Raw genomic sequence first — 16,022 nt, 5'->3', positions numbered from 1 at the left:
CAGCCAGCAGCCAAAGCTATTATCCTAGTGATATTACCAGCCCATGGTAGTTGTTGCATCTTTAGATCTCCCCTGCCCTTTAGATCTCCCCTCATTTTAGAACAGTGTTTTCCCACAAATTGTATTTTGGAAGATTTTTAAGCTAAACATTCTGATCTGATCCATCAGCCTTATTAATTGATTTGTCATATACAGTGCATTCAGAAAGTATTCAGACCTCTTGACTTTTTCAAAATGTTGTTACGTTACAGCCTTATTCTAAAATGTATTAAATAGATGTTTTCCTCATCAATCTACACACAATACCCAATAATGACAAAGTGAAAACAGGTTTTTATAAAAAATGGTCCAACTGTGGTAAATTGAATTGATTGAACATGATATGGAAAGGCACACACATGTCTATATGAGGTCCCACAGTTGACAGTGCATGTCAGAGCAGAAACCAAACCATGAGGTCAAAGGAATTGTCCATAGCACTCAGAGACAGGATTGTGTCGAGGCACAGATCTGGGGAAGGGTACCAAAACATTTCTGCAGCATTGAAGGTCCCCAAGAACCCATTCTTATATTGAAGAAAACTCTTCCTAGAGCTGGCCGCCCGGGCAAACTGAGCAATCAGGGGAGAAGGGCCTTGGTCAGGGAGGTGACCAAGAACCTGATGGTCACTCTGACAGAGCTCCAGACTTCCTCTGGGGAGAACCTTCCAGAAGGACTACCATCTCTGCAACACTCCACCAATCAGGCCTTTATGGTAGAGTGGCCAGACGGAAGCCATTCCTCAGTAAAAGGCACATGGCAGCTCGCTTAGAGTTTGCCAAAAGGCACCTAAAGGACTCTCAGAACATGAGGAACAAGATTCTCTGGTTTGATGAAACAAGATTGAACTCTTTGTCCTGAATGCCAAGTGTCACAGCTGGAGGAAACCTGAATGCTGGTGGCAGCATCATGCTGTGGGGATATTTTTCAGCGGCAGGGACAGGGAGACTGCTCTTTCCCTCGATCCTGACTAAAGTACATAGAGATCTTTGATGAAAATCTGCTCCAGACCGCTCAGGACCTCAGACTGGTTCGAATGTTCACCTTCCAACAGGACAACAACTCTAAGCACACAGCCAAGACAACGCAGGAGTGGCTTCAAGTCTCTGAATGTCCTTGAGTGGCCCAGTCAGAGCCTGGACTTGAAGCCAATCTAACATCTCTGGAGAAACCTGAAAATAGCTGTGCAGTGATGCTCCCCATCTAACTTGACAGAGCTTGAGAGGATCTGCAGAGAAGAATGGGAGAAATTCCCCGAATACAGGCGTGCCAAGCTTGTAGCATCATACCCAAGAAGACATGAGGCTGTAATCGCTGCTAAAGGTGCTTCAACAAAGTACGAAGTAAAGGATCTGAATACTTACGTAAATTTATATTTTAATTTTTTATTTCTAATAAATTTGCTAACATTTCTAAAAACATGTTTTTGCTTTGTCATTATGGGGTATTGTGTGTAGATTGATGAGGGAAAAAACTATTTCATCAATTTTAGAATAAGGCTGTAAAGTAACAAAATATGGAAAAAGTCAAGGGGTCTGAATACTTTCCGAATGTACTGTACCGCCAGTACACTACTTTAATACGCATTGTGGCGATTAAGAAGTGAGTATACACAATTCCCACAAAAAAAGTGGGTTTAGGCTTATAACTGCTATACCCTTCTACTACACCACTGAACCTGTCCATAAAAAATGCTTCATCTTCAAATGCCAGAGCAAGTCAGCTGGAGTTACATTATGGTGCCATCTGGTGGATGTATTTTCCAATGATCAATTCTTAAGTGAACAATTACACTGACTGCACAAAACATTAGGAACACCTGCTCTTGCCATGACATATTGTTGATGTCATTTGTAATTCCACTTCAATCAGTGTAAATGAAGGGGAGGAGACAGGTTAAAGAAGGGTTTTTAAGTCTTGAGACATGGATTGTGTATGTGTGTCATTCAGAGGGTGAATGGGCAAGACAAAAGATTTAAGTGCCTTGGAACAGGGCAAGGTAGGTTGTAGGTCTGTGCTAGTCAACTCTCACGCATTGACCGTTAAACACGCATTTGACCTTCTTCTCACTCTCACTCGCCACACCTCTTGTATCTCACGCACTGAAAATAACTACTTTTATTTTTCTAATTAGTTCACTGTATACTGTATTGTCCTGCCACAGCACTGTGAACCGCGGCACATTGAAGCAAATGATTGGTCTAGTTATGTAAGGGGTCAAGGGTATTGGATGCGTGTTTTAAAGAAACACCCCTCAAGATTAGAGTGGATCTATAGGCCTAAGGCCATGTCAAAATACTGTACGTAGAATTGCAGGAAATTAGCTTTAAAACAGTAAAAAGTTCCTGGGGTTGATTCAGGGGTCAATGAAATTAAAATCTCACTCCAAGCTTTCTTACTACAAAAGTTGGCAGCCCTGGGTTTGAGTGTGTCAAGAACTGCAACGCTGCTGGGTTTTTCACGCTCAACAGTGTCCAATGTGTATCAAGAATGGTCTACCACCCAAAGGACACCCAGCCAACATGAGCCAGCATCCCTGTGGAATGCTTTTGACACCTTGTTGAGTCCATGCTCTGACAAATTGAGGCTGTTCTGAGGACAAAATGGGGTGCAACTCAATATTAGGAAGGTGTTCCTAATGTTTTGTACACTCATGTTTACAGGCCATGTCATGTCAACAATTTCCTTAGCCTATAATCCTGGCTGACATCCTATTGAGTGCAATTTATATATATATATATATATATATATATATATATATATATATATATATATATATATATATATATATATATTATTTTTTATTCCGTGTTAACATTCTCAAGATCTATAATAGGCTATTCTGCTGATATAATTCCATGATAATAACTAAAAGCTTAAGTGCAACAATCTTGTATTGCAGATCTATCTCCCAGCACACAACACAGGCCTACATTGCTGCATTGACAGCACGGATTTATTATTGCCGCGCATAGAAAAATTATATTTGATTTTGTCTCGGGAACTGGGCTTTGAATAGGCATCGGTAGGCCTTATCTTCTGTCCCGTATAGACTGTAATGGTATAGCTGTGGAAACCAATGATTGGGCAAATGAATAGAGCTGAATTACCCTACTGTCTCCCGGGGAGACGGAGAAGTAAACAATAGAAAGCTGAGCCCTGACCTAGAGACAAAAGCCGTCTACAAGGCAGTAGTGATTGGGGGCACATCCGCACTCAGTTCTAAATTGATACAATTTGTCTTTGTAAAGTTAGAATGGATACGAAAGGCAGCAAACGCGCAACTTCAGCAGGCTACCGATTGCCAGACCCACCTAACGTCTCTTTGATATCACCGTCCTCGGTCTCTGTGTGCAAACTTCCGCCGGACAGGACTCGAAACACCCGCGGCGGAGAGAGTCCTTGGGAGAACCCCGACTCTCGCGACCCAGTCAAACAGGATCAAGTCTGGCGCGAGTTCGTGCGCGCAGAGAGGAATGGAGTGAAAGAATGGTAATGGCTGCTTTGAGAATGCACAGCATTAATTATTTCCCACCTTATCGTTTTTTTACCAGTCTATCATTAGTGCAAATTTCATACAGGTAGCCCAATCTGAACCCGAAATCTTCACTGTTGTAGGCATTTCATTCCAATTCATGATACAGCCTATGTTTTACATTTATTATTGAAGAATTAAACGTACAAATGCTGCCTGCTATTTGGTACCTAATGAAATAAATGTAGTCCTTTCATTAGGGAGGTAGGCCGTAGACCCATGACACAACTGCGTTTTAAGGGTATATACCAATGACTGTATATGAATGGACAAAGCTTTAGATCACGTGACACCAATCATTCCTATGTGAAGACTCAATAGCGCATTGAACCCAAATCTGATAACATTATGCCTAACCTTAAAATAAGACCAAAAATAAAATAAAAAACAGAATTTTTACGATTCAGACAATTTTGACTTTGTCGCTGTACTATGTAGTGGAAACCCAACTGAAGTAGGTTAAGATGGTGTCTCAGGGAGACATAACATGGTCACATAACATGTACAGACTGATCTATTCCAGGAAGTGATGTTGCAGGCTAGCTCAGTGCTGCCCCTTCTCATTGAGTAACTCAATTTGAAGGCTGACCTGGGTACTTCAGGCTGCCATGAACAACTATATAAATGATCCTTGTAACTTATTCTCGTGCGATTTTAAAATAATCGGTTCAAGGACATACCTCCGGTATATTACAAGGAATTATTGGTACTATGATTGTCGGAAGATAGCCAACAGTAGCCTAGAGGTTAGCGCGTTGGGCAAGTAACTGAAAGGTTGCTGGATCGAATCCCCGAGCTGACAAGGTGAAAATATGTCGTTCTGAACATGACCGTTAACCTACTGTTCCCTGGTAGGCAGTCATTGTAAATAAGAATTTGTTCTTAACTGACTTGCCTAGTTAAATAACATTTTTTTAATGTTATTTTATTTACAGGAAGATTTACATTTTTTCCATCCACTATAATGGGGGATCCTGTTTTCTGCTAACAATGCATGCAGTACCGCGGTCGGCCTTGAGGTTCCGTGACTTCAATGACAGGGGGCAGTCGTTCTCCCCTGGTACAGGCAACCATGTAGGCCTACAATCATAATTGTGTTTTGATCCACAGGCAGAAGAATTGGAGTTTTCTCAAGAACTATGATCAGCTGGTAAATTATTTGCCAATTTGTTATCTCATTAAATAGTCAACTGTTTTATTTTAACACAATCTCTTGTTGATATCAATGCTGCATTATCCTGATCTAAAGTTGGTATGACCCTAAACTTTGTGCCCACTTGTCCACACAGGGTAACCACAGGGCAGAGAGCCCTTTACCAAACTATGTGCCAGTGTTTTCTGACCATATCCCCAACACCACCAACCAGATGTTTGGGAGTCGTGTGTGCACACCACTGGGCAGGGAGCTGATGAGAATGGATAAGCTGTTAATTGGAAGCTATAGCAAGTGCAAGCCGGGTCCAGATATGCAGCCTTGCTAGCATTAGCAGGGAATAAGACTCACCCAAGAATGTCCACTATCAATCTCGCCTTCCAAAAGAGAGCATATCAGTTCCATTTTAAAGGTGTAGCTCGTGTTCATGTAGCTGGTGATGGCTGAATTGATATGTTCCTTGAATTGAGGTTTTACTCATATTCTTTGGAGGCTTGCTTTACATTTTCAAGAAATCTATTTTAACTGATAGCTGCTCATGTGTTTGACCTGTGAAGAGTTTACACATTGCCAATAGATCTAGTTGAGACTCTACTTAACTCAGAAAATGATGCCATTTTTGTTACATTTCTCAATAAAGAAGTACTGTATATTGTACTATGTATATTATTGTGTGAACTAACTGAAGCATAGCCTATTCAATGATACACAAAAAAGCAGTATTTTCATAGTGAATACTTTCAAGCTCATGGGAACTCACCCAGTTGAAGTTGACCTCAGAATTTATCATAGCGAGTCATTGGCTCTTGCCATATGTTGTGTAGATCATCCAGCTATGTGCCTCAACCACAAAAGAATGCATAGGAAATATTAATAATGAAATTAGATGGTGCAATTTTCCCCATTTATTTGGCATTAAGGCATAACTGGAGCTACACACATGATTAATTTCATTATCAATGGGCTTGTAAGTGATGAACATATCAAAGCTATGTGAACATGATGAAATGACAGAGAGAAGGAAATGCTTGAGTCTTTTAACTAAGAACTAATTTGGCAATCGCCAAATAATATTTTTATTTTCTAAATATTTGTCTTATTCTTTGAAAATGCTGAAAAATTATAAAGAAATCCACTCTGGGAAAATTGCCTGTGGGACAAAAATACAAAAAGTTAACATCAGTGTTACTTCAGCCATATGCTGTATGTTACTGTAAAGTAAAGGCATAGTTAATGAAATTGATTATTTTTGGAAGGATTGTTCAGAATAATACCTCTATAGGATAGAATACCAGGGGCAAGATTCTTCCTGCTATCTTGAGCAGACTCAAATGGCAACGCCATAGGCGCAATGAGGGTAGAGTGTGAGGGAGGACGCAGTCCAGGTCCCTGGCTTGGAGGCTTTGATTGGCTGGTACAGTCTTGGAGTTAAGCCTAATGTAGTCTAAAGTAACATTCACCTGCTTTCATGGACTAAGGACTCACTCCTTTGGGGAGACTGCCAGAGTTCCCCAGATGTCCATTCATTCCCATCGGGGGAGGTGGTGGTACTGGCTTGTTCGGTAAAACACATCAACTTATTTTACAATTATTAGTAATATTCTAACAGTTAAAATACAATGGCCATTCACTGCTTTAAATTGAATTGAATGTAAGTGTATACCTCAGCATTGGGCTCAATTTTGTCAACCCATCTGTGCTGGGTTGGATCCCAGATAATCTGAGGATGAAAATAATAACACTGTGAATCAAGCCACAGAGAAAAAGATTAATTCACTAGTGTCTCTATATAGAATATAAATAACAGGTTCTTTACCGATTTGTCTTTGTCCTCGGGTAGATGAGCCTCCTTTCGGATGAACCTCTTTTCCCCTCCAGAGAATCAGCTGAGCCAGCCACCATTGTTTGGTGTGTTCTTTGCCGCAGGGGTCTCAGGCTCAGCCACTGGCCCGGCTGCCAGTCTGGCTTCGAGGGTTGGCCTCGGAGTGTTCTGGCTTGGTGATGGACATCATAGCAGGATGCACAACATGTCTACTCAGGACATCTGTAATAAGAGGGAGAAGTCAGGCCACTCTGCTCATGTCACCATACAGAACAATCACTAGCTGACAGGTAGGAGCGTCTCGCTCTGATACTCTCAACCAGACTGCCGGCAGTCACAAAGATTCTTAGAGCTAAACCTGTTTTATGTAGCTAGAGAACGCATGAAAATATAACAGCCATACACTCACACGAGTAGCAGGTATTTGATCTATCACAACTAATTATCACTCTTACAATGGCAATTTAATTTCTTATAAGATAAGGCTTAAATGACCTCTTCTCTTGGAATAATACATACTCCAGCATCCCATTCCCACTTTCGTCCCGCCATGGGGATGATGGGAGGTGGTTGTGGAGGATTGTCTCTATTCTTCACAGGGACACCGGCTTTCGGTAGGATCTCTTCCCTCTGTTCAGAAATGCTGCTTGTTGGGATGTTGAGATTGGATGTTGAGATTACCTCCGTCTGTGCAGCAATGTTGGCTTCTGGGATGAAGTATAGAGCACATACAGACAGTCATTCAAGAAAAATCTACCACTTTCAATCTAATGTAATTCACACCAATCCATCCCAAACATTTCAATCATCATCCTCACCATAACATCATTACATAGAGTTATTCTACAGTATCTTAGACTCATCTGACACTATCTGAGAGATAGCAGTCTGCAACTCAATAAACTTTCCATGTATGTCATTCAGCTGACCCTGCAGGTGTTTCATCGACTGCTTTACATTGTTCAGCAGGGCCTGCATCTCTGCCCTACAGAGATGCAGGCCCCGGTGGTTCAACAGACTGAGATGAAGAGAGAGGCTTCATGCCCATTTGACCATCTTTAGGATTCTTTCTCACTTAACACCAATCTTATTAGGAATGCACCTTTGTGGAGATGTTACTTGCAGCCCTAGGTAAAATCCGCTATGTAGTCGCGACTCGCGAGTGATCTACCAAGTCACCCAGAAGCCATAGGTCGATAGATCTCCGTCTAATTATGAAATAATTGAATCAGTCCAGCTACTATATGTCGCAAACTTTAGCACGCTGTTTGTGCGCATGGTGCTGAAGCTTCCGCAAATACTTGTTTTGATGCGCGCGAAATCTACAACGAAACCTCAACAGTCTTCTGCTGGAGCTAACGGAGTAGGTTTGAATTTGTTTGCAGAAAAGTGCATTCCGAAAGTATACTCCTAATATCTGCACATTATCCTGTTAGGTTCTATGAATGTGTAATTGTTTTTTGATTGATGTATTGCATGCACGGTGTTAATTTTAAGCTAGAAATCAAATTCATTATATGTGATGATAATTGTAACGCCTGCGGATACAGTTTAGCCGACACAATATCATGCGTAAGTTAGTTACATTGTATTTATCAAACCCATGACATGCAATACACTTCCTGCCAGTGCCGGTCCTGGCCGTTCTGCTGCTGTAGAAAACAAATTGCTGCCCCATCAAAGCTAAAATAGTCCCAATAAGCAAAATGATGTTGAAAAGAGTCTAAAATACGTATTTTCCAGACGTTGGAGTAAAGTTCCATTTAGGTGCTGAATGAAAGGTGAAAATACATATTTTCTGGACGTTGAAGTTAATACAAAAAATTGTTCTGAATGAAATTTGTAAATATGTAATTTATAGACGTCTATGTTTGGGCCAAATCAGGGCTGGTCCAGAGTGGACAAATTCTAAACCAAACATAGACGTCTTTGATTGGTTCAGATTTGGTCTAAATCATTGGACGTGGAAATCAAGGCCGGTCGAGACTGCACAAAAAAAAGACGCCCAGTCTGGACAGGATAAGAAAAAGACACCCAAAAGGCGTCAGCGTCGGTCTATGCTTACTGAGGTATAGCCTACAGTGTCGCCTTAAATTTTATTTGAGGAATGCCCATCTATGTGGTAGGCCTACTGTTTATAAAACACCAAAAAGGGCCAATCCGGACAGGACCAAAAAAAGACGTCCGAAAGATGTCAGCGTCGGTCCGCGCTTACTGTGGTCTGGGGTGTAGCCTACTATGTTGGCATCAATGGAATTTTATGAATGCCATGTGGTAGGCCCACCTTTTGTAAAACAGGCCGTTGCATTGGCTTTATTAGTCCTAATTCCTGTGACTAATCAATTTGGCTATTTAAGCTTTGAATATCAGCTACCCAACTTTACCAGGAGTTATCCTGGGCCTATTTGCAATGTGTTTACACAGCGGGAAATGCAGAACTATTTTATTTTTCGCTCTGATCAGTTCATAAAAAATGTATGGGTACAAATTTGAAACCACTGATCATGACAATTTAGCCCATGGGATGAAAGTCCTGGACAGCGGTTTTGAGTAGCCTGATTGTCCATTAGATATTGTCCATCTTACTTTGACCTGTACTCTTTTTAGGATATGTTGTTTGTTAACATTTCAGCGCATTTCTTATTTGATTGTGCGCCATTTGGGTTAGGCTATTTGATCCGAGAAACCTGCATAATGTAAAGTTTTTGTCTCATACATTTTATCTCCAGCCTCTAGGCTACAGAAAGACGGAATGTTGGTGGAGCGCTGCAGCGACGCGTCTCTCCAACAGCACCCTGGAGAGGAGCGCTGGGAATGGACAAGATAAATATTTTGCTTCGCTGGATTTGGCACAGTGTGCACTTCTTATCACAGGGCGGCATCAGCGCTAACCTAAAAAACCCATATGCCACTGGTTGAAATTGTCATTGTTTTGGGGCAGAATTATGTGAGGTTCTATGTGCTGTTGGAAGTGTATCTTGGTCAGTTTAGCTACAAAAAAAGAACGACCTCGTCAATCTGTGGGCCAGCCCTCAAGTAAGAAGAAAGTAAATAGACCTTCCTCTAAAGTTCACACAAGAATGACACCAAACCATTCAATCACGATGACATGTACCATGTCGCAGTGCTGCTCTGATATGAAATATCCTTGTTGCAGGGGCCAGGGCACGTATTTATCAGATTTCATTCTGCATCAGATTAAGGACAGCCCAGGGAATATTTATTTCATTTAACCTTTATTTAACTAGGCAAGTCAGTTAAGAACAAATTCTTATTTACAATAACGGCCTACCCCGGCCAAACCCTAACGACGCTGGGCCAATTGTGCGCCGCCCTATGGGACTCCCAATCACGTCCAGTTGTGATACAGCCTGAAATCAAACCAGGGTCTGTAGTGACGCCTCTAGCACTGAGATGCAGTGGTTTAGAACGCTGCACAACTCGGGAGCCCCCAAGTGGCACATACAGCAACTCATTTGCATAACATTGTGTGATAGGCTGAGAGATTTTTGAATGTGTAAAACATTACAGGAGGATATGAAATTTGGTGTCAAATCAAAGCGAAGAGTCTATATTTGTGAGTAAAATAAGCATAGATACATTTTTCAACCATTTTCCATCTGAAATATTAGGCATAAGCAAAGGCTTTGATTGCTGGATAAACAGATGAAAAATAGATCTTAGAAAACATCTACCAGAAAAGTCTTAAAAAGTATCTGAACTACATCAAAATACAATAACGTTGATGTAAAGAACCCTGCCAACTAATATCAACACGGACAGTATATTTTGTTTTGGAGAAATTGCTTACCTTGTGTAAGTTTAAGAAATATTGCCTTGTTCCGTTACCCACATATCATTAAGATATATTCTAATTTCTCTCCCTCATGAGGATAATTAAAATTCACAAAAGTACCAAGGAATGGTAGATCTACCAATTAGTTATAGTGATTTTACTGATATCAATTTTGTTTATGAATTATTAAGTGATTAAAACTTGTAATTCCGTTACCAAATCGGTAACGGAATTACAAAACAATCAGTAATGGAATTACTGCAACTGAATTGGCTACAATGGGAAATCATAGTAGTCACAAACCACAGTTGGGTCACCTGCTACCGTCCTTCCACTGGCCTACTGTTATGTTCAGATCATAGGCCTAACAGTTTTTTTTCTCTTTCTGTTGTCTGGTGGTAAAAGCAAGAGTATTAAAACAGTCTGGACAACCCCTCCCTCTCACGCTCCATTTAATGTTACCTCTCCCAGCTCTTACCGACACATACCCATGAGCCCCCTCTATTTCCATTTACTGTAACCAGCATCCTCACCCAATGAGCGCCGACTGACACCATACATCCATGAAAGTAGAAATTTGGTCAGTCCACTCTGGCCTTGATGTTAACGTCTACAGATGGACCGGACTGGATCAAATCTGAATTTATTATAGATGTTTGTTTCACAAGTTTGGATAGGATTTAGCGTAGTCCCAAACCATTGCATTTATCAGGAGTTGACTGGGTTTACATCATGGAATGAAAATGTCTGTGCTATTGCATGTCATTACATAGTGTGGATTGCTGCACATTCATTTCTGATGTCTCTGTTCTGTCCACAGTTCTGGTATGATTTGTTGTCATGATACTGCTGAATTCATGGGTGCTGTCTACGGTTTGGTACTACAGGAGAGCAGGAAGAGAAGTGCTAAAGAAGCAAGATTGAGTCTGCTAGTCACAAACCATCCTGACAAGTACAGTTGATTCTACCTCTGCTCTGTCAAACTGGACATTTAGCCTGCACTTCATCTTTCAGGTTTTTACTGGACATTGAGGCTTATTTCAACATTTCACCCAAATGTGAGGCTGAGAACTGGACAGTGCTGGTGACAAACGGACAGGTGGAAACCCAATTATCATACTGCTGTACTGCCATTTTCCAAAACAATTTTCAAATGAGTGAACAGATAGTGTTAATGTGGGTGGAGGTGTTTTCAGGATCAGACATTTGTTCAGATGCAGATTGTGTGTGCATATTTTCAAGCTTTTGCTACTGTCAATTTAATATCCTGAACACCTGAATCAATAAACCAACCCCTATTTAAAAAGATTGTATATGCTGGTACTTGTATATGCTGGTAAAACGACTTAAAAGTTGACATGTTATGTGGTTATAGAAAATACAGCATACCTCACAATGAGATAAACCAGAAAGCACATACATTTATTTATTGTTCAACAGGTTTTCATGAACTTTACTCTAGCAATATCAAACATGCAGTCTGGATGATGCGCCTTTAAATACAAAGTGGACAAGGCAGTATAAATAATACAATGTGCACTGTATGTCGTCATGTAAAATATATACTGTGTATATTTATATGTATAAAACGTGCTTTTCAGAAGCTTCTTGGATAAAGGAGAGCACTCAGAGCACACCATCACTCTCCACCTGTAATATGAGCCAGATACACACAACGTGCCAAAAGAGGAATTCTTTACAAAAATATCTGAGAAAAACATTCAAAAAGCTTCTATTGCATGTTACTGTTCAATACTTTCAGCTTGTGAATACATTTGCAGAAACTTTTCCTTCTTTTTTTCAACAAAAATAAGTAAACTTTCGATTTTTCCCCACTTGTTCACAGGAATAAAAAACATTCTTACTACGGGTGCATTCACCAAAGGAAAGGCATGTAGTCAACAGCACTTTGAGGCCTTAGGGGCAAACGTAAAACACATGCAACATCACACAGAAGATGGTGGAGGGGTCATCAAGTAGATTTTGAATAGAAAATAAACAGTATTATTTCTAAGTAATACAATGCTTGTGTTTCATCTCTGGTTTGCCCAGACGTACATTCAAACAATGAAGGAGTCAAGCTATGATATTAATGCTGCATAATGGTGCACCATTGCATTCAGCTGGTGCAGTAAACATTTCCCTCTAATAATTGTCATGCTGCGTGGTAAGTACATTAAGGCAATGCCAGGGTGAAGTGCTATAAGGTCAGTGTTAGCATCTGAACTTCAGCTCTATCCACCTACCAGTTTACAGTATTATTCTCTTGTGGGCGTAGTGTTCTGCAGTAGATACTTATGATGGCTTGTAATTGTAAACTGTATTATTAAAATGTCTTTGCCTCGGCCACAAGCATTTAGGTTGGCAGAGCACCTCAATTCGCTTATTTCTTGATCTCTGCTTTCCAATGAGGATTTCTGGTTAAGTGTTGTCAAGGTAAGTGCTTCAACCCTCTGTTTGGCGTAATTGAGGCTATTGTTCTGTGTTGAGTGAACATCGGGATACACAAAGCCCAAAGCCAAACCCCTTCCCATGGCCTTGACATCCAACCGCCCCTCTCCTAAAGGAACCTGGAGAGAAGTTGCTCTTCATATGCACACAGACGACAGGTAGGTGTGTTGGCACATCGTTCATGGGTGACTAGCAGTTGAAGTGACTGGACATAACTGATCATTCGAAGCCAAATACTATAGGACTATCACGGTGGAAATGGGAAGAGAAGTCTTCTGGAAGAGTGAAGTGGAATCAAAGTTGTGCAAGGAGGAAATGCCAAGTGGAACATTGTTTGTTATCAGTCTTTTGATTGCGTGTTAGGAGGAAACACCCACCACCTCGATCCTGAACCACATTCCCAAGTAAGGTTAACTGGAGAAAGAGAAAAAGGGAAACAGTATTAGTTTCTCCATAGTTTCTCCAAACCAACCCACAGCTCCGCGACACTGCCTGCGCCACAGCATGCATCACCCCACACAGCATGCAGCTGTCACACATTCAACCACCCAGAGCCACACAACTCTGCACAATGGATTGCATGTTTTATTGCAAAACGTCAAAAGTCATTGTAAATAAATGTACAAAACATCATATTATAACACATTCTCTTTCACATTAAAATGACTAGTCAAGCTGAAACACACACAGAAGAGGTAAGTCATGATTTGTGTCGATGGCCACTTTTGGAGTCTTCTCGTCGCATCCTGGGGGCGTGTGATCTAGGAGGACTGAGGTCAGAGGGCAAAGGTCACACAGGGTTCAGGATGAGGCTGATATAAGAAAGGGTTTACGGTTAAGGGTTTGATCATGATCAGATTCAGTAGTGTGGTAGGCGTTCCTGGAAACCTAAAAGTGTACGTAAAAATCTTATTTCCTGACATATACAACTACGAAGACTATAAGAGAACACATGAACATTTATTTTCTCAAATTCAGGTACACAAACCCCCTCTTGGGCATGGTCCAAGAAAGCAGCCAATAGATTAAAGAAATATAGGAATAAACAATATTCAGAAGGGAATATCCAAGTCCTATTTCAATACAACCAAACTCCCTGCACAACATGCCTTCCTAGGGATTTACCCAGGCTTTTACCCTATCTACTCATCAGAAATCAAACGCATCATCAATATCATCATCGATATCATGTAACGCCTAATGTTAGTCCTATAGGCCAAAGTCGAGCAATCTGAAAGCGGAAAGTGGTAATGAGCATTGCCCAAATCCACCTAGCACTAGTCACATTCTTTTCACGCCTAAGTATTTGATAGGTGTAAGGTTCCCATTTTTCCCAACCACCAGAGCCCTAGCTTTACTGTCTACGTCTGGCCTGTGGTCTTACCTGCTCTTGCTGGGGGGCAGCTGTCTGCTGGGCCGCCTCATGGACTGGCTGGGCTGGACCTTCATGGAGGAACGGGGCGAGGAGCGGGCAAAGTGCTCGGGGGCCGGGGGCTTCTTGGGGATCTTCTTGACCAGACGTCCCACCCACTTCTGTTGTTCCTCCTGAGACACGGCCAGCAGCAGCAGGTTCTTGGCCGTGGACACGTCATAGTTCACTGCAGTGGGACAAAGGGAAGGGTTTGTATTGTGTTTAATAACTGAGAATAACTGTGCAAACAAACATAAAAAACAGCGGTGCACACCTCAACCCCCTAACCTTTCCTTGATATGTCCCTGACAATGTCTTTATATGCATCTATGTAACCCTGCTCTGCTATAAGCAACGACACCACACCCCCCACATCCCTACCTCTGCAGGGCGCGATGATCTCCTCCTTCTTGTCCATGTGGTCCTTGTGGCACTTGATGTGGCAGCGCCTGCACTCTAGGGCGGGCGGAGGCTTAAACATGTTCCACAGGGGCTTGGTGCACGCCTCACAGTTGGTGGGGAAGTGGTAGAGCGTAGGGATGAACTCGTGGCCCTTGTGGCAGATGTAGCTGGACTTCTCTCCGCTGGCCAGCTCCACTGGGAACTCTGGCTCCTTCTTACACTCTCCCTCATTGGCATACAGAATCTGAGGAGAGAAGGAAAAGGTCATCATGGCAATTGTCAATCATCATCATCATCATCAACAGTATGAACCAGCCCCATCACATGAATCGTTAAATAAATGCATGAACAAAGAGCCATAACAATCAAGGGACCTGGAATATCCTGGGGATCTCTTTGGCGTCAGCACGGTAAACGTCTGTTTGAGTGACAGGCCGCACATGGAAGAGTTTACTGAAAAGACAAGAAAAGGAAGAGAACCAAAATATTTTTGATGTTGAAGGTAAAAAAATATTAACTACAGTTATTGAATTAAATTTTGTATGAAGGAATGAAATTGTATTTTTGTGTCAAATCGCCAGTTGGCAACCCATCCCTTATGGGATTAATTGATACATAAACAAACATTACAGTAATTCACTGTGATAAATCAGTGATAATTCTTCTTCTGGTGTTCTCTGCAGTGCATAAAGAGTGAAACAATTAATGATAAAAATCATTACATAATAGTAAATAAGGTTATCCAAACAATAATTATATCCTTTGAGCAGTAAAAAATATACATACATATACAGTACCAGTCAAAAGTTTGGACACACCTACTCATTCAAGGGTTCTTCTTTATTTGTACTGTTTTCTACATTGTAGAATAATAGTGACGTGCTATCGACTCTCTCTCTCTCTCTCTACCGCACCTGCTGTCTTTATCTCTGAGTGATCGGTTATGAAAAGCCAACTGACATTTACTCCTGAGGTGCTGACCTGTTGCACCCTCTAGAACCACTGTGATTATTATTATTTGACCCTGCTGGTCATCTATGAACGTTTGAACATCTTGGCCATGTACTGTTATGATCTCCACCCGGCACAGCCAGAAAAAGTCTGGCCACCCCTCAGAGCCTGGTTCGTCTCTAGGTTTCTTCCTAGGTTCCTGCCGTTCTGGGTAGTTTTTCCTAAACACCGTGCTTCTACATCTGCATTGCTTGCGGTTTGGGGTTTTAAGCTGGGTTTCTGTATAGCATTTTGTGACATCGGCTGATGTAAAAAGGGTTTATAAATACATTTGATTGATTGTGAAGACATCAAAACTATGAAATAGCACATGGAAACATGTAGTAACCAAAAAAGTGTTTAACAAATCAAAATATATTTTATATTTGAGATTCTTCAAAGTAGCCACAATTTGCCTTGATG

The 16,022-nt window shown here is 41.3% G+C and overlaps 2 protein-coding genes across 4 annotated transcripts in view; one reads left to right on the top strand and one right to left on the bottom strand.

Moving 5' to 3' along the window:
• The first annotated feature begins 2,851 nt into the window (after positions 1-2,851).
• On the top strand, positions 2,852-5,384 carry cimip5 (ciliary microtubule inner protein 5). The gene is made up of 3 exons (XM_029729918.1): positions 2,852-3,531; positions 4,685-4,724; positions 4,864-5,384. Exons 1-3 carry the CDS (start codon positions 3,296-3,298, stop codon positions 5,053-5,055), a joined length of 468 nt encoding a protein of 155 aa, XP_029585778.1. The 5' UTR covers positions 2,852-3,295; the 3' UTR covers positions 5,056-5,384.
• Positions 5,385-11,746: 6,362 nt separating this feature from the next.
• The window catches only part of rock2a (rho-associated, coiled-coil containing protein kinase 2a), a 45,449-nt gene continuing 41,173 nt past the window's right edge, over positions 11,747-16,022 (bottom strand). For 2 of the 3 annotated variants that reach the window (XM_029729914.1, XM_029729915.1), the window contains exons 28-31: positions 14,984-15,062; positions 14,589-14,853; positions 14,181-14,394; positions 13,362-13,566 (exon numbers count right to left, since the gene is read on the bottom strand). In XM_029729914.1, the coding sequence (XP_029585774.1) occupies positions 13,497-13,566; positions 14,181-14,394; positions 14,589-14,853; positions 14,984-15,062 (628 nt within the window). In that variant the 3' untranslated portion in view covers positions 13,362-13,496. Of the gene's footprint in view, positions 13,211-13,361; positions 13,567-14,180; positions 14,395-14,588; positions 14,854-14,983; positions 15,063-16,022 lie in introns of those variants that run through there. The other variant, XM_029729916.1, reaches the window with a different exon arrangement.

Source organism: Salmo trutta, chromosome 33, assembly GCF_901001165.1.
Source record: "Salmo trutta chromosome 33, fSalTru1.1, whole genome shotgun sequence".
Lineage (NCBI taxonomy): Eukaryota > Metazoa > Chordata > Actinopteri > Salmoniformes > Salmonidae > Salmo > Salmo trutta.
Note: the sequence above shows the minus strand (reverse complement) of the source record. Positions and strands in the feature narration are given on the sequence as shown.

Excerpts from the sequence above, each read along its gene's own strand:
- cimip5 (XM_029729918.1), top strand. The coding sequence starts at position 3,296 with ATGGATACGAAAGGCAGCAAACGCGCAACTTCAGCAGGCTACCGATTG. Across the intron at positions 3,532-4,684 it reads AGGAATGGAGTGAAAGAATG|GCAGAAGAATTGGAGTTTTC; the intron begins GTAATGGCTGCT and ends TTTGATCCACAG. Across the intron at positions 4,725-4,863 it reads TCAAGAACTATGATCAGCTG|GGTAACCACAGGGCAGAGAG; the intron begins GTAAATTATTTG and ends TTGTCCACACAG.